Source organism: Gaeumannomyces tritici (genome assembly GCF_000145635.1).
Source record: "Gaeumannomyces tritici R3-111a-1 unplaced genomic scaffold supercont2.4, whole genome shotgun sequence".
Classification (NCBI taxonomy): Eukaryota; Fungi; Ascomycota; class Sordariomycetes; order Magnaporthales; family Magnaporthaceae; genus Gaeumannomyces; species Gaeumannomyces tritici.
The window spans coordinates 1,469,740-1,489,200 of NW_008804548.1; the positions used below are offsets into that span (position 1 = coordinate 1,469,740).

Sequence of the window (19,461 nt, forward strand, 5' to 3'; positions counted from 1 at the left end):
GCTTCTTGCTGCGGCGGATACACACCCCAGTTCTTGGAAAACGGCAAGCGAAAGAAAAAGCTTGGACGCGCGGCTGTGGGTTGCAAGCGAGGCTCTGGCATCCTTGGCTGGAACGGCTAGGCTTGAAACATGTCGAGTCTGAGCTTTGCCTGAAAGCCGCGGCCGGTTGGACCCTCCCGCCATATGGGCCCACGTGCATAGGGAAGAGAGGGCAGGGTACATGGCCTCAAACCTTGGCCGATCCCGCCCATCCGAAGATCGACGGAGGGGGGCCGCCTTCTGTGCTGATGCCCGCCGCCCGGTTCTGCGTTGACGTTGTTGTCTATGTGGTACAGATAAAAAGTATGGGCGCTCGTTTCCGGGCTGGGTCTGGTGGTCCACCGCTTGACTTCTCCGATATGGCCATAGGTATTGATCCGTCAGCGGCCAATCTCGTATGCCCAAACCGAATGGCCGGGAGCGCGGGCAGAGGCGGCCTAGGCGACTCATGCGGGCGCCCGTTGTCTGTCTGTGCATCCGCAGGGGCGCAGGGGTTGGTGACTTTTCTCGGAGGCTAGGCAAAAATGGCACAGAAGGGGGGTCCAGATCTGGCAAAGTTGGCGCCTGCCAAGCCAATGGGCTGTCTTTCGCCAAGCCACTGCACATCGTCGACGACTCGCACGCTAACAGGAATGACAGCCTTCACCATCCATGTGTGCGCCAAAGGAGGCAGAGAAAAATGATATCGAATTCCCATCCAGACGTCACATTCCTTCCTCCCCCCTTTTTTTTTTTTTATCTTGCTTGTCCCAACTCCGATTAATGTCCCGTCCCGCGCGCGCCGGCAAGCATCTCCCAGCACCCATGTGAACAGCTCCCAAACGAACAGCCCCCGACGATCCGAAACGACTCCCAGAGAAACCCACTGCGTGCTCAAACGTGGCTCAGTTCTTCTGCTTGTGCTTCTTCACCGGGGGCTGGTCCGCCGCAGTCGAGGCATCCTCCGTGTCCTCGTCCATGGACTCGTAGTCCATCTCGCTGCCGTCGTCCTGCTCTTGAGCCGCCACTATACCCGCCAGTTGCGACGTCAGCATGCAAATAGAAAGATGGCGGGGGGAGGGGCGCAGAGGAGTGGCAAATGCAGGGAGTAGGTAGCACTGCTGTGCTAGAGCTACATGGAGAGGGGAGATGTTGACTTACGGAAGTACTTGACGGCATCCTGCCAGAGGTCCTCGACAATGCAGACGGCAAGCTCGTCGCCGCCCGGGAAGATCTCGAGCGGGTCCTCGTCCTCGTCGTCATCATCGTCTTCGGCGTCCTCGTCCTCGTCGTCCGGGACCTCCTTGCCCTCGGCCCGGAGGCGCCGGTTCTCCTTCTCCTTCTTGGTCTGCACACGGCTCTCCTCGGCCGAGACATTCTTGCCGCGGTAGCCGAACCAGGCGAAGAAGCTGACGCCGCCCGAGCCGCCCGACTCCTCGAGTTTCTTGGCGAGCGCCTTCTCCGAGGCCGTGAGCTCCTGCCTGTCCTTGGACGCGGCGGCGCCCGGCTTGTGGTCCTCATCCCAGACGGCCTTGACGGCGTCGAGCAGGCCGTTGGTCAGGTCCTTGCCCTCCTTCCACTTGAGGTTGACGGGCTCGCTGACGAGGCCGGACCAGGAGCCGCCCTTGGCGCGGCGGTACCAGAACTTCTTCTCGACCATCTTGTCCTCGAAGTGGTCGTTCTCGCCGAACTCGAACTTGATGGACACACTGCGCGGGTCGCCATTGGCCGGGTCGGCGGCGTCGCCCTCGATCTCAAAGTGCGAGACGTGGATCGACTTGAGCGCCGCCATGAGCAGCGCCGCGTCGGTCGGCTGGACGTACTCGTCCACATCGGGCGGCGCCTGCTCGAAGACAAGGGGCCAGAAGTTGGGGATGCCCGCCACCACCTTTGCGCGCTTCTCGTAGATGGGCTTGTTAAGCTTCACCTGGTGACGGACTGGTTGCGTGCGCGCGCGCGTTGTTGTTAGACAGAGCCATCTGATTTGGGGCGCGGCCCCAGAGTGACGCATCCTCCTAGGTAAACTTGCGACTCACTGATCTCGACTTCGGTCTCATCAAAGGCCTCCTGGATCTCAAAGAGCTGCTCAAAGGTAACCGAGCTGCCCTCGAGCTGGAGATCTAATGCGGAAGTCATGGCTGTGGATTTTTTTGCGACGTAAAGGACCTGATTCCTAGGTATCTCTACTGGATGGTTGTGGGTAGGTTGTATATAAAAAAAAGTTGCGACCGACGGGAGACGGGAAGTGAGAGGTGCTATCAGCAGCTTTCTCACGGCTTTTTTTTTCCTGCCGTCCCTCGCAATTTTTTCTTCCCCTCAAATCTCTTTTAAGCGTTCGCATATGCAACTCCATCATACTGGAGATGCTATGGCCAGACTGCTGCCACTCAAAAACGATGATTGGTTGAAGCTCTGGGGGAGATGCCTGCCAAGGGCTTGCAGCTTCACCGCTTTGAGCCCCGAAAACCCTTCCAGGAGCCTGGTTGATCCAGGGACGCACGCAAGCGGCGACGCCCCCAAGCCTGGTACCTGATTTATTTCGGTCCTCGTGCGTGTGAAAGATTTTTTTTTTTTTTTTTTCATTCTCCCCTCTGACGTTCCCATTTTTTTCTTTTTTCTGCCACAAAGTTTTTATGGCTGCCAAACCTCTCCCGCCCCCCCCCCCCCCCTTGAATTAGGTTGAGACAGCGAACGTTACCTCCAGGGATGAGTGACCCCGCTCTCAGGTTGTGCTGTTGCTGATGCGGTCATCATTTGCCCCTCGATGTCATGTTTGCCATGTGCGTTGTGCACTGCCATGCCATGACCTCCATCATCTTTATCAGCGTTCAGCCTTGTGTGATACGACGATACATGCATTGTAGGTGGGGTGGTAGGTACCTACACCAGTATGCGCAGATAAGTATCTGTGGAGAAAGAAAAGAGAAGAAGTTGCTGCTGCTTGGGTATACACCTAGAAAAGTGACTTGAAAAGGATTTTCCTTCCTCACCGTTGCTGAACAAATACGTGTTCATCTCATCTTCCCAAAACCTACATCTCATGATAATTGATCTACTGTTTCCGTCTGGTCTCAAACCCAGATGGCCGGTGAGCGCGGCAGTGAATTCTTCCAGCATGACTAGTCCGTTGTCGGTGTCCTGCAGCTCCCTTTTTGCTGTTCGTTATCTCTCCAATTCACGCCGATGACTAAACGATTCCGCTCTCTAGCCTGCAACCGAGTTACTATGGGGTAATACCGCCGCAGCTCCTGGTTCTTTTCGGTCGTCGGTCCTGGAATTCTGTGGAGAGCCAGCGCCGGACCCGGAGGCCCACTGGGTGGCAATCGCCCTAGTGAATTCGACCTAGAAGTCCAAGTTGAAAAAGGACCAAGTGCCCAAGCAAGAAAAAACAAAGACTTGACGGGCCGGTGTGGCTGTAGTTTCTTTGGCGCTACTGCTGGAAACCGAGACAAACACAGGACCCTCTAGCAATCAAGATACACCATATCCGGCCACCGCCAAGTATTGTTTATCTACTACACGCACACCCGCCTCATAACTTCTTGGCCGAGCGAGCGCTCCGTACCAGTACCAGATTCTAGAGCTAAACACCAAGCAGAGCTGCTTCTCCCCCCACGCCCCCTAGCCTCCCAATCACATCCACCTTCCAGCAACATGGCCAGCGGACTCCCGGCAATGGGGCAGCCTACCGCCCCGGGGCGGGCGAGCCCCAAGTCTTCTTACCCAGAGTCCCGCGTCTTGATCATCATTACGGGCGGTACCATCTGCATGCAGCCGTCCGAGGACGGCCTGGTTCCTGTTAATGGCTTCCTGGAGCATGCCATGGCCCCGCGGCCCTCGTTCAATGACTTGTCTCCCGGCCAAGGTAGGAGAACCCAACTGTTCAGGCCGCCGTGCCGTTCCTATCCCAGAGTAGTGCTAGTCGACTTACACGTGGCGGCGCATAGGCAACGAGCTCCACGCCTACCACAATGGAAAGATGCTCAGTCTCCCCAGTCTCAGGACGCCCTTGAGCTCGTACTCTAGGCATATCCGATACTGCGCCTTGGAGTTCAACCCGCTGCTGGACTCGAGCTCCATCTCGTCTGCAGGCTGGGCCGAGATTGCCCAGACGGTCAAGGAGAACTACCGGCTGTTCGACGGGTTCGTCGTGCTCCATGGCACCGACTCGCTGGCCTACTCGGCTTCTGCCCTGTCCTTCATGATGTCCGACCTCGGCAAGCCTGTCATCCTCACGGGCTCACAGGCGTCCATCTTTGCCCTCCAGTCGGATGCGACCGACAACCTGCTGGGATCACTAATCATTGCCGGAACCTTCATCATCCCCGAGGTCTGCCTGTTCTTCCACCACACGCTCTACCGTGGCAACCGGACCACCAAGGTCTCGGCCTCGGCATTCGCAGCCTTTGACAGCCCCAACTTTCCGCCCCTGGCCAAGGTGACGAGCCTGGGCGTCGACGTAAACTGGTCACTGGTGCGCCGGCCTACTAGGATCGCCGGCTTCCAGGTGAAGACTTACCTCGACACTCAACACGTCGCCTGCATCCGCATCTTTCCCGGCATCAAGCCCGAAATGCTGGATTCGGTCCTGCATGTGGAGGGTCTCAAGGGCCTCATCCTCGAGACCTTTGGCATGGGCAACGCCCCCGGGGGCATCGACGGCAGCTTCACCAAGGTCATCCGCTCGGCCGTAGAGCGCGGCATTGTCATAATCAATGTCAGCCAGTGCACCAACGGTTTCGTGTCGCCGCTGTACGCCCCCGGCACGGCTCTGGGCCGGGCGGGTGTCGTATTCGGGCAGGACCTGACGACCGAGGGCGCGCTGACCAAGCTCTCGTACCTGCTTGCGCTCGAGGGCCTCTCGTACACCGAGATAGTGGGCATGATGGCGCAGTCGCTGAGGGGCGAGATGACCGAGTCGGCGCAGCCGACCTTCTCCCACCCTGGCGGCAGTTTCATGGAGGGACGGTCGCGGCAAAACTCGGTCGGCGCGGGCCCCAAGAGCCCGCTGACGGAGGTGGAGACGCGCTTCACGGAGCTCGGGTACGCGATCCAGAACGGCGACCTAGCCAGGGTGCGGGAGATGCTGGCGAGCGACGAGGCGACGGGCCAGCAGCTGCTCAAACGGTCCGACTATGCGGGCAACACGGCGGTGCACCTGGCGGCGGTGGGGCCGACGGCCGAGGTGCTGCGGGACCTGCTCATGAGGGGCGCGAGCGTGCACGTGCGCAACCGGGCCAACAACACCCCCCTCTTCCTGGCCGAGAAGATGGGCAACAGCGGCTGCGTCGAGCTGCTGCGGGAGGCGGGCGCGCACCTGACCGAGTACGAGGCCGAGCAGCAGCGACAGCGGCAGCAGCAGCAGAACCAGCAGCCGTCGCCCAAGCGGCAGAAGACGGAGACGAACTAGGGGACCCTGTGTGTCCGGGCAAACCTGGCCGCAGAGGTGACGTGTTGTTGGATCACGTCGTATCGGTCGGGATGTTTTCCTTTTTTTTTTTTCGCTCTCGTGTCAAGGCAACACAGACACTGCTGTGTTGGACCCTGATTCATTGGCTGTATCATTGGCAACGAGCCTTCCTTTAAAGATTCAACAGGCGCCTCGGCATCCCGTTACGGCGTCTCGAGCTGGGAATGTCGAGGGTGGTGGCAGACGGCAACCGTAGCCGCGCGGCCAGGACCACTGGCCATAACCCCGCATATCGCCCCCCCCTACCAACCCAGTACCTAGGTACCGTGCCTAGCTAAGGTAGGTATTCGGCCTGGCCCAACGAATGGCGCGCACAAACGGGGATAGTTTCCGGTCGCGTTTATCGGCCGCGGTCTCTTTTGTCGGCCTCGCAGTGTTGGGTGGCTCAAGCGGCTGGGATCCATAGGGTCCAGGACGATTCCAGGCGAAGCCGGTGGAGGAGCCCCGCCATTTGCCGTCAATGGGATGCGCAAACACTCGCCGCAGACCTGCCTCAGTCTCTCTTTCGGCCCGCTGCAGTCTCTTTCCGGCAGTGACACGCATCCGGCCAGGAGACGGCCAAGGAGGGGGTTTCGTCGGGTTCGAGTTTGGACAACAGGAATGGTTGGCGACCTCCGTTTTGGAAGAGGCAGCCCGAGTCGGAAGGCCGAAACAGCCTTGCCGAGCCATCCTTTGCGAGTTTTTGGGCGAGGGAGTGGGAACCTAGGTAGCCGACATTTAAAGGAACAACAGCACACCTCCAAGTAGCCTCATTGGGCGAAGCCGCGCTCTAATTTCACTGTGCAGCTTGTGCCCGGAGACAGTGCGCGTGGATGCCTTCGCTCTCCACCAACAGCCAGCCACCTGCACCTGCCTGAAAAGGGCTGCCGCCACGGCACGAGCTGGGTCAGCATCGGTCGACACCCCTGCAAGCAGTCCTGAAGGAGGGAGACCGGGAAGCCGGACATGAGCTGGGGTCGCTTACCCCTAGGCTTGGAAGATGCAGCCAGCCACTGTGCCGCAATCCTAATCAGGCGGCAACTAAATGCACTCCTCCCGCGTAGATCGATGCAGATGTCACAATCGCATTGGAGCGGCTTTTAATTTTGGATCTGAGATTTGGGGGCGAAACCGGTGTGTGTGCCGGCAACGACAAGTGGCGCGCCCATGCTACGTGGTGTCTGTGTTTTTTTTTTGTTGTTGTTCGCCATTGCTTCTGTACCTGCCAACTTCGCCTCCAGTTCTTAAGCCTCCTTCTTGTCGCCAACTCCGTGCCGAGGAGGATGGGGTGGCGGAGGCATTTCCCTGTGTAACTGCGCGAGCGAGCGGGTGCCGTCATCACCACCATTTCATTCACAATTGCCTGTTAGGGGTGGGTGCCCGACATGGTCATCCGGTCGCACTGGATTTTCCATCCCACGTCAAACGGCCGGGCTTTGTGGCAGTCGTGTCGCCCTGTCCGTCGCACTGGCGCGCGGTTAGAGTGCGTGTCGTTGGCTGACCATGCTGGGTGTTTGTGTGTCGTGGGACAAAAGGCGGAGAATAACACGCAGTGGCACCAACGACCACATGGGCCACATATCCTCCGCAGGCTCATGGAAGTCGCTCGAATAGGTAAATAATGCATGTTTGCGTGTCGCCCTTTACTTCGTTCTCGTATTACGGGGCTGCCTCGGCACACCCATCCTCGAGGCCATCCCCTCCGTCATAAGCCCGTAAGGAAAGCAGAGGGCTGGCTGACCGAGATTCGATCGGACAGAGCACCGTACTTCGTCTTTGGAAACGGATACGTTTTGGAAACGGATACGTCGGGTATTGATTCGTTTTCATGGCTCAGCCCTATGCGTGCAGCTCCTCCATCGGGCCCGGGTGTTCCTTCCCTCTGCCCTGTGGCCCTCGTGTTCCCGGATCCTCACCCGAAGTGCCCTGTCCTGTCGGGCGGGCGGGCAGACTTGGAGTACAAGTTATAAGAGCGAGGTGGCCCCTGGTCTGGACACCCACCTCCTAGCCCTAAGGGTCTAGTGGTATAACATCAATTTTCATTGATTACGCCCACATGCTGTCACCTTAGCTGGCAGCCCAGCTCAGTTGTCCGGGCTCCACTGCATAGGGCAAGTGATTTAAGGAGGGGAGCTAAGCAAATTTAGGCAGGGAAACGTCTCCATCGCGATTTCCTCGTTGCGTTCGGGCTAGGTAGCCCCTGCCCGCAGCACCCAACGCATCCATCCCGCAGCCAACCTCCCTTCTTCTGATGACCCCCCATTCCAATCGTCAGCCGGGCACCTTCACGTTTTTAATGTTGTAACGCTCCAAATTGCCACCCAAAAGCCGTGGAACGCCAGTACGGCCAGGCCACGAGCGTGTTGGGTTGCGCCTTAGCTCTGGGACTCTGCATGGTGCAGTTTTGAGCGGACTAGCTCTGACCCGAGGCCTTTGGCCCATCTCCCTCGCTCAACCCAGCACATCCTCCATACCTACCTAGCCACCTACCCTGGCCCGTCATGTTGGCGGCCCCCGTCGTACGAGCCGAGGCCTGTTTGGCCATGACACGCCTCACACCTAACTGCTACCTTGGTTATCTAGCTTCAAAAAGCGTGGAGCGGTTCCATTGACGCCGCCTCGGCTCCCAAGGCCTTGCAAGCCCACCGGCCTAACAGTCACCGGCCCAGCCATTCGCCGTTTGTCTTGTTCATCTCGTTAGAGGCGGCTCTGGCCTGCAAAGCACTTGACCGTGGATTCCATCTTACACCCCATGGAGTCAAGTCACCCCCCCATGCTGACCTGCAGGACAGCCGAGCTGCTTGGCCTCCTTTTCTCTCGGCCTGGCCGAACTCTTCAAGGTCCCGGAAGGATCGAGTTACTGGACTTTTGCCACATCACCAACACTCACTCATGATGAGACGGACTGGGCTTCGTCGGAATTCACCTACCTAGCCTGCTTCGCGGCCTTGACTCCCCACTTGTGTGCCCAAACATACCTCACTCCACATCACCACAACCTTCCAGAATCGGGTTATCGGGCATAGGTAACACCATAGGTAGGGTGTATAAGTACGTTGAGGAGCCTCAAATGCCGCGTGCCGTCGACAGCAGCTTGTCTCACAAACCGCCTCTTATTGCCCTACCCACAACCCCGGCAAGAAGAGGGCCGCCTGCGGAATATATACGCCGAGTCTTTCCCCGCATTAGGCTCTGTTAGCACTACTGGCGTCATGGATTTCGACGCCATTCTCAAAGACCTCCTGCCCTCCCTCGACAATATCACGGCGACAATGTCGGCCAGCGCCAGCAGCGGTGCCGCCAACGGCACCGGCACTGGCACCGCGGGCAACGCGGGTATCCAGCTCCCCATCGGGTTCGAGAAGCTCATGCCCCTGTTCGGTGCACAGATCAACCCCTTCTTGCACACCTTCATGGCCATGAACTCCACCTTTGGCGCCTATCTGGGTCTCGACCTCGCCGCAATAGTTGCCTTCTTGGGCCTGCTCTGGGCAGCGGGCCGGCTGGCCCGTCAGGCATGGGACCTCGTTTACGGCCTGGTTGAGGAGTATCTGATGGCCTCGATACATATCAGCAGCGACGACGATATCCACCAACAGGTCCTGAAGTGGCTGGCCGCCCAGCCTCACGTCAGCAATGCGCGATCTCTCATGGCCGAATCGTCTACGACGGGTGCCTGGGAGGAGCAGAGCACAAACGAGGCCAGGCAACACGTGCCGGTCCGCGCCCTCGACGGTGATGGAGGGGACTTGTACCTCAACTTCTCATACCAGCACGCGACCACGGTAAGTTCTAATGCGACTCGGGTGAGCTCCCAAGTGGAGAATATGCGCTGATGCGGCGATATGCAGCCTCCCCGCTATGTCCCAGCCATGGGTAGCCACGGCTTTTGGTTCAGAGGGACGTACTTTTGCGTTTACCGGAAGCGAGACAGTATGCTCGCCAGCAGCAGCAGCACCCCCTTTGGTGCCTCGGTGGTCAAAGATACAGAGACCATGGTACTTTCCTGCTTCTCTTTCACTGCCGAGCCGATCAAAAGGCTACTTCAACACGTGAGGCAGGACTACTTCAAGGAGAACTTTGTTCGCACTGTCATCAAGCGACCCAACACGTCTATGATGCGCAGGTTCGGAGGGAGGAACTCGTGGTCCACAGTGGCCAACCGGCCCGTCAGGCCCATGTCTACTGTTGTGCTTGACCACAAGCAAAAGCGCCAGCTCCTGTCCGATATTAACGAGTACCTGCATCCGGCGACTCCTCTGTGGTATGCCACCCGCGGCATCCCCTTGCGCCGGGGATACCTCTTCCACGGGCCTCCGGGCACGGGCAAAACGTCGCTGTCGTTTGCACTCGCCGGTGTTTTCGGTCTCGATATATTCGTCATCAGCCTACTAGACCCGGCGCTGACCGAGGAGGACTTGGTGCTGCTCTTCAACAGCCTGCCGCGACGGTGTGTTGTGCTTTTAGAGGACATTGATACGGCCGGTCTGAGCCGCCCCGACGACGATGGTGACAGCAAGGATGACAAGGATGACAAGGACACCAAGAGCGGCACGAATGGAAGGGGCGATGAGAACGATGACGATGGTAAATCAGAAGACGATGGCGCCGGAAAGCAGACCGAAGGGAGCGGCAACGCGAAGGAGGATGATAAAGCTAAGGCCGCTCATCTCACTCGCCAAAGCGACAAGAAGCCTGCGAGGTCCGGAACGGCGACCGCCAGAGCAAAGCGCGGTGGCCTCGGAATGGGCGGGCACGGTATGGAGAACGAGGGTAACGGCATCTCGCTTTCGGGCTTGCTCAACGCCATCGACGGCGTGGCATCGCATGAGGGAAGAGTGCTTATCATGACCACAAACCGACCCGAGGTTCTGGACGAGGCCTTGATTCGGCCCGGCAGAGTCGATCTACAGGTCGCCTTTGGCAACGCCACCCAGCGCCAGGCCTGCGAGCTGTTCCAGCGAATGTACGAGGCCAGCCAGCCCCGGTGGACACAACAGGCCCCTGCACCGGCTAGCATGCGGCAGCCACGAAAGCAGCACAAGTCCGAGGACATGGGAGGCTCGATGGACAGGCCTTTTGGGGCCACATCTCTGATGAGTGCCCTGCACTCGAAGCTGGAAGCACTGGCTACCACAATCGCCAATCTCACTAGCGGGGTGGAGGGTGGTAACGATGGCGACATTGAGTTTACCACGGACCACGGAGGAGCGTTTGTCCATGTCGACACCGACGAGAAGAACGAGGCCAGCGTGCACAGCAGCGCTAGCGAGGAGAGCGAGGAGAGTGAGGAGGCCTTCACTGACCTCAAGGAGCTGGCGCGGATAGCGACCGCCTTCGGTGCTAAGATCCCTGACTGCTGCTTCTCGCCCGCCGAGATCCAGGGCTTCCTCCTCAAACGCAAAAAGGACCCGCGTCGCGCGCTCCGCGAAGCCGAAGGCTGGGTCGCCCACATGGTGGAGCAGAAGGCGAGTAAAAGCAAGATCCTTCAGGTGCAGTGAGGCCGGATGCTTGCTCGCGAGGAGACCTGACTAGACGTATGCGTCGCATCCTCCTGTTCTATTAGCATTTATTATCCTTCGTTTCTAGGACTTGTCTTTTATAAAACCTACATTCTTTTGTCATTGCTGTGAGATTCTCTTGCATCTTCTTTTTCGGCTTTGGCTTGGCCTGGGTTGTACACGCATCATCTAATAGACACTTTAGACGGCCGTTTGCTTTGCACACAGCATAGATTACGCACGTTTTGTATTTGCGAGGCTGGGATGGAGCCGCTGCCCGAAACCGTTCTGGTATTAGAATGTTGCGACTGACAGATGTTCACGCTGGATGGTGATGTCAGATTTTGGTCTCTGATCCAAAACCTGCGCCACGACCCCCTTTAGAGGATGATTCTGGGTGTTCGGTCCAAGGCAATCAAAATGGCCACGCAGGCAGGTCACAACATAGGAGCAAACATGGGCCGCACCCAAACCTCGATATATATTCATCCGATTTTACACCCCTGGCGCGCTTCGTTAATGCGTGTTTTGCTATGGGAACGCTGTGTCATGGTCTTTCGATGCTCCTTCTCCTTTTACTTCAAACATGCCTCGCTGGGAAACCGATATTGGGTAAAATCTGATGCTCGCTAGCCCCTGTTCCTACTAGGGCTCCTGTGGACCCTGCGAGACGATCTTTCTGTTATGAGCTGGTGGCTGGTGACTTCATCGTATCCGATGATCTGCATGAGGTAGTAGAGCCTGTGAACATGCACCTTGGTTAGCACTCGACTCAAGCGCTTAAACGCATGCACAACAGAGGCAAAGAGAGAAGAAAAACAAGACCTACTTTTCTTCCATGGCAACCTGGGCTTTGGTGTCCTCAAAGCGCTGCTGGCACTCCATCCAGGCGACGGCGCGGGCGCGGGGCTCGATGTGCTTGACCGAGAAGCGGAAGCGGCCGCTGACGGGCCTGTGGTCCGACACACGCACCTCGTGGCGGCGGTAGTCGAGCTGCGTGATGCGGCCGCGGGCGCCGCGGTGCAGCAGGCGGTCGCACCAGGCGGGCGAGCGTTTCTTCTCGGACGAGTCATAGTTGTCGGTCCCGACGTCGTACTTGTACGTCGGCGCGAACGAGATGGCGGCCTCCTCAAAGGCGCGCAGGCGGAAGGCCGGGTTGCGCCGCCGCGCCACCAGGAGCTGGTCGCGCTCCAGAAGCTTGGCGAGGTTGCCGGCCTTGACGGCCATGACGACAGTGTCGCGCGACATCGTGTCGATGCGGTAGTTGAGGTCGCCGTTGATGAGGCAGAGCTCGTGGTCCAGGATCATGGTGCCGTCGCCGCCGCCGATGAAGTTGTCAATGCGCGTGTTGGGGTCGCGCTCGACGGGCAGGATGGCAGCCTCGAGGATGGCATGTATGTCGTTGTGCCGGCTCTGCGCCTGCGTCTGTCCGGCCGCTAGATGACAGTTGACGAAGCAAAGCGACGTGTCGTCGAGCGTGAAGCGCACCACGATGGCGCCCTTGTTGCCGTGCAGGCCGCCCATGCCGCGCTTGACCTCGGCCGCGCTCAGATTGCGGATGCGGTCGCGGATGTCGGCCTTGACGAAGATGCACGTGAAAAGACCGACCATGTGCGCCGTCTGTAGGAGGTGGTACAGTTCGCCCGGCATGTAGTCGTCGAGGCTGCGCACCAGGAAGTCGCGCCAGTCGCGGTACTGGTGGCTCATGCGCTCCTGATCCGACCCCTCCTTCTTCTTCTTGGTCTTGAGGAACCGCTTGGCCGTTGCCGTCTTGTCTTCTAGGTCAACGAGCTCTTGGAAGCCGAATACCAGGATGTCGGGCGAGTCACTGCTCTGCAGGAGTTGCTGTATGAAGGTGGCGTCACTGTCCGAGTAGCGCAGGCTGTTGGGCGTCGATGCGCCGGCATTCCATGTCATGATCATGGCCTTGAGCTGCTCCATTTGACAGTACTCGCCGTCCTTGGACTGCATCTTGTCCTCAAGCCAGTCCTCCTGCAGCAAGCCGTCCCAAGCTCGGATCATGCTGTCGGCGCCAAGAGAGATGACCTGACTCCGCTCCGTCTTCCAGAAACTCGACCGGTCTGGTATTAGTTTGACTACGGGGTTGTCGTGCGCCTGCCAGTCCTTCTTGACCACCCACGGAGACTGCGTGATGTCGTAGACGCAGAGACGACCCGAGTTGAAGCCGGCCCAGATGTGGTCGCCCACGCCTGCCAGCGTGTTGACCTTGAAGGAGCTAATGTTGAAGAGGCCTACGCAAGAGTAGTCTGCTCTAGAGTAGATGCTGACCTTGCCGTCCCCATGGCCAAGGAAGACCTTGTCCGGGTCGGAGGGCATCAGGGTTCCCGACACCACATCCCCTGCCTGCTCTTGGTAGAGGGCGCGTATGAGCACCTGGAACTGGTTCCTGCCGTCCATGGTGGGCAAGAATATGCGCACCTCCTTTCCGGTCGCGTGCCACAGCTCGTCCCCGACGACAATGGAGAAGGTGTGCCCCTTGGGGCACCTGAATGCCTGGTGCGGGGGCCCTGCCATGTTGGGCACTCCGGTCTCCTCGTCAGGCCCCCAGACGTTGAGAGTGCCTGCTTCGTCCAGCGTCCAGAGCTCGTTGAAGTGCCGGTAGATCTTGATGATCTCGTGACGCCCATGTGCCGCTGGCTTGCTGGCCACGATGCTCTGAGTGGCAATGTCAGCCTCCATAAGCTCGCCCACATTGTTCCCAATCCAGACCCTCGCGCCTTCCTCGTCGACGTTGGCTCCCGGCCTAAAGGCGACGGCGGTGGCCTTGACGTTTTCGCCGTGCGATAGACTCATCAAGAGCTCGCCGTCTAGGACGCTCCAGACCCGTGTCAGGTGGCCGCTAGTACACACTAGCTCGCCGCAGACGTCGAATATGCGGCTGTCGTATTTGGTGTGGATCTCGTGGACGCCCTGCTTGATGAAGGGCGGCCGTCGGTTGGTATTGGAAGAGTCGGGGTAAGCTAGGTTGATCTCGGTCCTGGCCCCGGAGCCAGCCGGGCTCTCAGGCACCCTGTTTTCCGACACTGCGGGCATGGCGGGCGGCCCGGGCGGCGGCGGCGGCGGCGGCGGCGCGCGGAGGCTCGTTGACCTATCGAGTGTCGTAGTCCTGCCATGTGCTCTTTGCGGAGGCGGCGGGTGCTGCTGTGACGTAGGTGTGGACACGGCCCTTTTCTGAGCGGCGGGAATCTGGCTGTCGTTGGCGCCCGACTTCGGCGGCCTGGGCGGTGGCCTCATGACCGAATAGCCATTGTGCGTTGGGGCCGGCTGCTTCTGCTCCTGTGGAGGCGCACCGGGTCGGGTCGGGAGTGGCGGCCCCTGGTCACCGGTGCCCTGTGGCGTAAGAGGTCCTCTTGATGCACCAGCTCCCCCCACCACCCTCAGCGCCGCGCCGTTTGCCATATCATGTTCCCTCTCTTTCCGCCTACTCGCGATAGACGGGTGCAGGGGCGGGGGATCGAATTCAACCTGTATCGCGCTCCCTCTCCGAGGTATGTCATCGGCGGTGGGCGTCCCTGCGGGCTTTGGCCGGGCGGGGAGCGTGGGAGGCGGATCCTCATCAACGCTGCCGTTACTGCTAGGGGGGCTGCCAAAGGGCGATTTGGTCTCGACAAAGCGGCGGGCGAAGTCGGGGGAGTTCAAGGATGTGTCGGACCCTAGGTAGGACAATCTCGCCGGGATCAGGGGTTTGTCCGCGCGGTTTATTGGCGGAGGCACTGGCTTGACATCTCGATCGCGCTCACGCTCTCTCTTGAGTTCCGCGGACCGCCGCGGCGGCGGTGGAGACGGGGGCTGTGACGGGACTAGCCGAGGCGACCTCCGGGGCTCAAAGACGGGTGTGTGTGGGGTGCTGCTGGGAATCTTGAAAGGACGCGACGGCGTGGCGGGCGTGGATGGCTTAACAAGCGAATCCGGATTTAGGAAGCTGCCCGCAAAGCCGCCGGCAAGGTCTCCTGTGGCTATACGGAGCGACCTCCCTCTAGGCGGTGACCGCGGGGGCTGCACGTGGAGGGAGGGCGCGCCCACGTTGGCAGGGCTCGGGCTTAGCCTCGGAGGCGGCACGGCACGGGAGTTAAGATGGGGCTCGGGGTTGGGAGCGCTGGGAATGCGGGCGGGCGGCTTTGCCCTCGGCGGTGGCGGCGCCTCGTGGACGTGGGCGGGCGGCTCTCGTGGTCGGTCGGGCTTGTGCACGGGAGAGGCAGCGCGCGTAGGAACGGGGGATCCGGAGCCGCTGGACTGGTCCGGGCCCTTGCCCATGTTCTCGAAGTGCGATCTCAGCGAGGAGACGGGCTTCTGTGGGCCGTCACGTCAGGCATCAGCGACATGTCTCTTGTGGAGGGATGAAGGGGGTTGTGCTCTGGGGCTACGGACCAGTGACGAGCCATCAGGCCCGTCTCGTCCGTCGGCCATGGACGGGATGCGGTGAGAGGAGCGGTCGGAGATGGGGATTCCCAGAGGGTGCTTGGGAGCACGACAGGAGCGGATATCAACGGGCAAGTCTACCCATCACACCGGCAACGTCTCGGCCTAGCACTCATAAAGCAGCTGGGGGCTCGCGGGTCCATCAAGGGGAGCAGCCGCGGAGGCGCGCTGGGAGGCCAGTTGGAGGGTCGGGCAGGTCGGGGAGGCTGAGCGGTCGAGGTAGGTATGATGTTGAGAGGCGGGGAGTGAGTGACGGTACGAGGTGTGAGCGAGGTGTGGAGAAAAGGCCCAGCAGAGGCGACGGTGGAGCTGGGAGTGACAATTGGCAATTGGCATGCAGATTGGGTAGGATAAAATAGCATAAAATTCGGTCCCTAGCGAACAGAGCTGGGCGCTGGCGTCGGCGGACTACAGTGCAGCGAGGCGCGACCGAGAGAACCAGACGACGTAAAATATGGAAAGCACCAAATATGCTCCGTCGGTCAGGCTGCATCGTCAGAGAAGGCTTGGCTGGCGGGAGTTGGCGGGCAATGCATGGGCCCCCACTAAACAATGGGTACAAGGTCACCAGTGACACGGGCATGGCCCTGCGTCCAGAACGCCCATCGCTCTCGTCAAAGGCATAATCCATAATCGTGCATGTCGTGCCTGGCAGGCCTCGTGAGCGCTCCCAACAGGCCCCTCGCCGCCGCGGGAGCACAGCCGGACTCTCGCCCAGGCAGCTGGCGGCGACACGATGGACATCGCCACAAGGGTCAGCCCAGCACTGCCCGCCAGGTATTTGGCATACGTCAAGAGGGGTGCAACAGATACGTGGTCAAGAGCAGTCGCTCTCGACATAAGCGGACAGTGTGCGAGTGTTACGTAGCTTGGCCCACGACCTGTCCCTGGCCGGTAAGTTGCTGCTGCAGCCTGTGTTTCAGAGTTCTGCCCGTGCGCTAGATCAGACGCGGCCCCACCGTCTTTTGGTACATTGCGCCACAGACCAAATGTAGTCGCCACAGCGCACAGGCCAGGGCTGTTGATAGTTGTGGCTGCCCGTAGGCATACACATTATTCCTCAACCCGCCATCCGGCCCTGCAGCCGAATGCGCCCCGACCCATCCCGGCAAGTGGCCTGATTCCCCGTCCAAGCTGTCCCCCGTTCCGCGCGAAAGCGGAGCTGCGGAAAAGAAAAAAGGTTCAAATCTACGGAGCTTGCACCTTCCATCAACAGCTTTGTTTTGTCCGGACAAGAACATCCCAGAACGTTGTGCTTGTTAAATAGACATTCCTCTCTCCGCCATTGGTCCCTAAGCCAAGCTTGCTCTCCCTCGCTCGCCAACTCAGCTCTCCGCGACCTTCAAACAACGTCATTGCCAACCTACAACCAACCGACCTGCACCAGACAAGACATCGCCGCCACCATGAACACGGTACGCTCTCTGCTTTTGCCCTCCACTCACGCTTGCGGCTCTAACAGTCAGGGATTTTCCCAGGTTAAATCCTTCTGGTACGGACACGCCAATGGAATAAACGACGGAGATGCTAGGCACAAGGGTTAGGTGCACTGGCTAACACGCGAACTTGCCAACACGACAGGCTGGGCTGGGGCTCCCTGTGTCTTGGTAGGTCACCGCCTCGCGAGCGCCAGCTGTGATATCTATGCCACGCATAGCGCTCTAGCGCGCATGTGACAGCGAACTGACGCACCGAATGCCCCGCCCACAGCCGGAGGAGGTGCCTACTTCTTCGCCAAGCGGAGCATCAACGCCGACCGTCAGGCACGCTGGGAGGATCAGAAGCGGAAGCGCGCCTACGTCGAGTCGCTTGAGCACAGCGGCAATGTCCCATCCCACCCGGGCTCGTCCTCCGCCATGGGCGGCTCCAGCAGCACTAACAGCGCCCCGCCACGAACCGACACGGTAGGCTCGCCGAGCCAGGAGGCCAACACGGACCCAGCCCCGACGAGGCATGCGCCTGACAGCGAAGACCAGCGGATCGCCGAGAAGAGCAAGTACGAAAGCACTGCGCCATTCAGGAGTCGCAAGGGCGACAGATTTTCATGATTGGCACCGTCCCGGGAAGGGGAGAGTTTGGCGTGCGGGGCGACGAGTCTATGAATACCTATTGGCCTTCATACGGGATGGGAGGCTGTCTATATGCCCCGACCGGGCGGCGGCAGCAATAGCGAGCTGGCATGGATGGATAGCCATACTTTGGGAGCTGCGCGCTGGTGGAAGCCGACAGGACACAGGCGGGCCTCAAGAGGATGGAAACCTCACCAGCGTGGTTGGGACCTTGTGGATAGTGTATATTAACCATCGACTCGCCCAGAGATGTGGCCCAGTTGTGTAAAATACATTTCCCCTCATCTGCTAGATGGCCGGACCTCGCGCCATTGATCACGTCGTCACGAAAGATGTGGCGAAGAAATAGGGACGAATTTGGTTGGTCAAGTTGCGGACTCGGGCTTGCAAGCTTTACCCGGCCTCCCGCGACCTACCCTGCATCCTGGCCATCTCCAGCATGAGCCTGTGTATGCCCTGATGTTTAGGCGCCACCGCCCACCGGTACCACCCCCTCCCGGCATCCGCTATGCTCTTCGAAATTCTCTGGCCAGCCGCCGTTGAGGTCAAGAAGTGCACCAGGCCAGGAAGTTCCCCTAAGCCGACGCTGACAGGCACGTAGTGCACACAGGGCACGAGGCACTCGTCGCGCCACTCGCGGAATGTCGTCATCTTGAGCGGAACACTACGGGATACCAGAAGCCGGTAAAAGCGCCCGCTAAAGCCGTTGCTGTCCACGTCGAGGGCGAACTGATAGCGTAGCGCGCGGGACTCCGGGTCGGCGGCCCTACCGGAGCCCGGGGGGAGAAGAAACGGGGACATGGCATCGCAGACCGCGGCCGGTGCGCAGCCCACGAAGCGAGTAGAGGCGACGTCGAGGCGCGAACGGTCGACGGCGGCAAGGGCGACGAGCCGCTGCCGGTGGCCCCCGTGCCACGTGTCCGCGGACCAGCGCCCGCCCGTCGACAAGCCGGCCCAGTAGACGGCCTTCTTTTTTTGCGCCCCCGTACTGGTCGGACCAGGGCCTATACAAGCTCGACCTAAGGGAGTAAGTAGCGCGTGGCGGGGAAGAGAGCGTCGGAAAAGGGGCATGGAGCGGCGCGAGAAAGTATCGGGACCTCGGCCGAGGGCCTGTGCAGGGTCGGCGGGTACATGAAGAAGTCGTCGTGCTAGGGGATTCGGCAGAGGTCCTTTTGCTCATTAGCATCGGAGACGAATCGTGTCCCAAGGGCTGTTGGGGCCGAGCTGATCGTCCAGCGCCTTCGGAACCTCCCCTCGTGCCCGGCAGGCCTCGGCCACGGCCACGGCTATCGAGTGGTGGTAAAGATCCGGCCACATACGCTGCGACTGGGACTCTGTGCTACCGTTGTGCTGCTGTCCCGTGCATGTTGTGCCCAATATCACCGACGGCTCGTCGAGGAAGTTGATGTACGGCTCGAGGTCCGGTACAAACCCACACGAGTCGCCTAGCAGTATGACCAGGGGTTCCCCTCAGCTCCGACATCCGTACCAGAAGCTTTAGCCGGAGAACTCGCATATCATGGTGCCATGTGTCGTGCTTTGCTGCGAAGCGCGGTAAACATTTTGGTTGGCACGAAACTCTCTCCGTGTCTTTTGATGCAGCAGCACGATGGGGTGCTCGTCCCACGCCCCTGGGACCGTCGGGGGCTGAAAGAGCGTGTCTGTTAGGACGCCATCGGAGAAGTGGTTGTAGACTATCAAGGCAACCAACACGGCCGCGATGCGAACGCTCCACACGCCCAAGCGTCGGAGAATGGGGTGCATTTCTCGGATGACGGGAAGGCCCAAGAAAGTTTAAGCACCGCAGGATCTTAACGCTAGAAAGAGGAAGCATCATGATGCATTGTTTCTGGTGGTGGTAATGCTATGTGGGAGGCTATATGGGCGCGCTTTCGGCTCATTCTGATTTCCACTCATGCTGGGCAACTGAGCGGATAGAGCAGTTGGTACTCACGAGACACCGTGCGAGGCTTTATTATGTGTT

General features: G+C 59.7%; 6 protein-coding genes across 6 annotated transcripts; 3 read left to right on the forward strand and 3 right to left on the reverse strand.

Annotated features, from left to right (window-relative positions):
- Positions 1-140: 140 nt before the first annotated feature.
- GGTG_07931 (hypothetical protein) lies at positions 141-2,421 on the reverse strand. Its single transcript, XM_009225762.1, has 3 exons — positions 2,055-2,421; positions 1,180-1,956; positions 141-1,045 (listed from the first exon to the last, which is right to left on the reverse strand). Exons 1-3 carry the CDS (start codon positions 2,152-2,154, stop codon positions 924-926), a joined length of 999 nt encoding a protein of 332 aa, XP_009224026.1. The 5' UTR covers positions 2,155-2,421; the 3' UTR covers positions 141-923.
- An 892-nt stretch (positions 2,422-3,313) lies between these two features.
- On the forward strand, positions 3,314-6,296 carry GGTG_07932 (L-asparaginase). Its single transcript, XM_009225763.1, has 2 exons — positions 3,314-3,883; positions 3,966-6,296. Exons 1-2 carry the CDS (start codon positions 3,673-3,675, stop codon positions 5,426-5,428), a joined length of 1,674 nt encoding a protein of 557 aa, XP_009224027.1. The 5' UTR covers positions 3,314-3,672; the 3' UTR covers positions 5,429-6,296.
- Positions 6,297-7,603: 1,307 nt separating this feature from the next.
- Positions 7,604-11,393, forward strand: GGTG_07933 (hypothetical protein). The gene is made up of 2 exons (XM_009225764.1): positions 7,604-9,252; positions 9,319-11,393. Exons 1-2 carry the CDS (start codon positions 8,680-8,682, stop codon positions 10,966-10,968), a joined length of 2,223 nt encoding a protein of 740 aa, XP_009224028.1. The 5' UTR covers positions 7,604-8,679; the 3' UTR covers positions 10,969-11,393.
- Positions 11,394-11,451: 58 nt separating this feature from the next.
- GGTG_07934 (skeletal muscle and kidney-enriched inositol phosphatase) lies at positions 11,452-15,879 on the reverse strand. Its single transcript, XM_009225765.1, has 3 exons — positions 15,358-15,879; positions 11,798-15,279; positions 11,452-11,709 (listed from the first exon to the last, which is right to left on the reverse strand). Exons 1-3 carry the CDS (start codon positions 15,394-15,396, stop codon positions 11,598-11,600), a joined length of 3,633 nt encoding a protein of 1,210 aa, XP_009224029.1. The 5' UTR covers positions 15,397-15,879; the 3' UTR covers positions 11,452-11,597.
- A 670-nt stretch (positions 15,880-16,549) lies between these two features.
- On the forward strand, positions 16,550-17,908 carry GGTG_07935 (hypothetical protein). Its single transcript, XM_009225766.1, has 4 exons — positions 16,550-16,823; positions 16,887-16,900; positions 16,990-17,015; positions 17,119-17,908. Exons 1-4 carry the CDS (start codon positions 16,815-16,817, stop codon positions 17,454-17,456), a joined length of 387 nt encoding a protein of 128 aa, XP_009224030.1. The 5' UTR covers positions 16,550-16,814; the 3' UTR covers positions 17,457-17,908.
- GGTG_07936 (hypothetical protein) lies at positions 17,871-19,319 on the reverse strand (the record flags this gene model as incomplete). Its single annotated transcript, XM_009225767.1, has 4 exons — positions 19,052-19,319; positions 18,726-18,922; positions 18,575-18,625; positions 17,871-18,446 (listed from the first exon to the last, which is right to left on the reverse strand). The coding sequence occupies exons 1-4, from the start codon at positions 19,239-19,241 to the stop codon at positions 17,871-17,873; spliced, it is 1,014 nt and encodes a 337-aa protein (XP_009224031.1). The 5' UTR covers positions 19,242-19,319.
- Positions 19,320-19,461: the final 142 nt, after the last annotated feature.

What these genes read in the sequence shown, in the direction of transcription:
- GGTG_07931 (XM_009225762.1), bottom strand. Translation starts at nt 2,154, where the DNA reads ATGACTTCCGCATTAGATCTCCAGCTCGAGGGCAGCTCGGTTACCTTT. An exon ending in TGAGACCGAAGTCGAGATCA is followed by an intron (nt 1,957 to 2,054) that starts GTGAGTCGCAAG and finishes GCACGCAACCAG; the next exon opens with TCCGTCACCAGGTGAAGCTT. An exon ending in GGATGCCGTCAAGTACTTCC is followed by an intron (nt 1,046 to 1,179) that starts GTAAGTCAACAT and finishes TGGCGGGTATAG; the next exon opens with TGGCGGCTCAAGAGCAGGAC.
- GGTG_07932 (XM_009225763.1), top strand. Translation starts at nt 3,673, where the DNA reads ATGGCCAGCGGACTCCCGGCAATGGGGCAGCCTACCGCCCCGGGGCGG. An exon ending in TGACTTGTCTCCCGGCCAAG is followed by an intron (nt 3,884 to 3,965) that starts GTAGGAGAACCC and finishes GGCGGCGCATAG; the next exon opens with GCAACGAGCTCCACGCCTAC.
- GGTG_07933 (XM_009225764.1), top strand. Translation starts at nt 8,680, where the DNA reads ATGGATTTCGACGCCATTCTCAAAGACCTCCTGCCCTCCCTCGACAAT. An exon ending in CATACCAGCACGCGACCACG is followed by an intron (nt 9,253 to 9,318) that starts GTAAGTTCTAAT and finishes GGCGATATGCAG; the next exon opens with CCTCCCCGCTATGTCCCAGC.
- GGTG_07934 (XM_009225765.1), bottom strand. Translation starts at nt 15,396, where the DNA reads ATGGCCGACGGACGAGACGGGCCTGATGGCTCGTCACTG. An exon ending in GGCCTGATGGCTCGTCACTG is followed by an intron (nt 15,280 to 15,357) that starts GTCCGTAGCCCC and finishes GACGGCCCACAG; the next exon opens with AAGCCCGTCTCCTCGCTGAG. An exon ending in CAGGTTGCCATGGAAGAAAA is followed by an intron (nt 11,710 to 11,797) that starts GTAGGTCTTGTT and finishes GCATGTTCACAG; the next exon opens with GCTCTACTACCTCATGCAGA.
- GGTG_07935 (XM_009225766.1), top strand. An exon ending in CTGGGGCTCCCTGTGTCTTG is followed by an intron (nt 17,016 to 17,118) that starts GTAGGTCACCGC and finishes CCCCGCCCACAG; the next exon opens with CCGGAGGAGGTGCCTACTTC.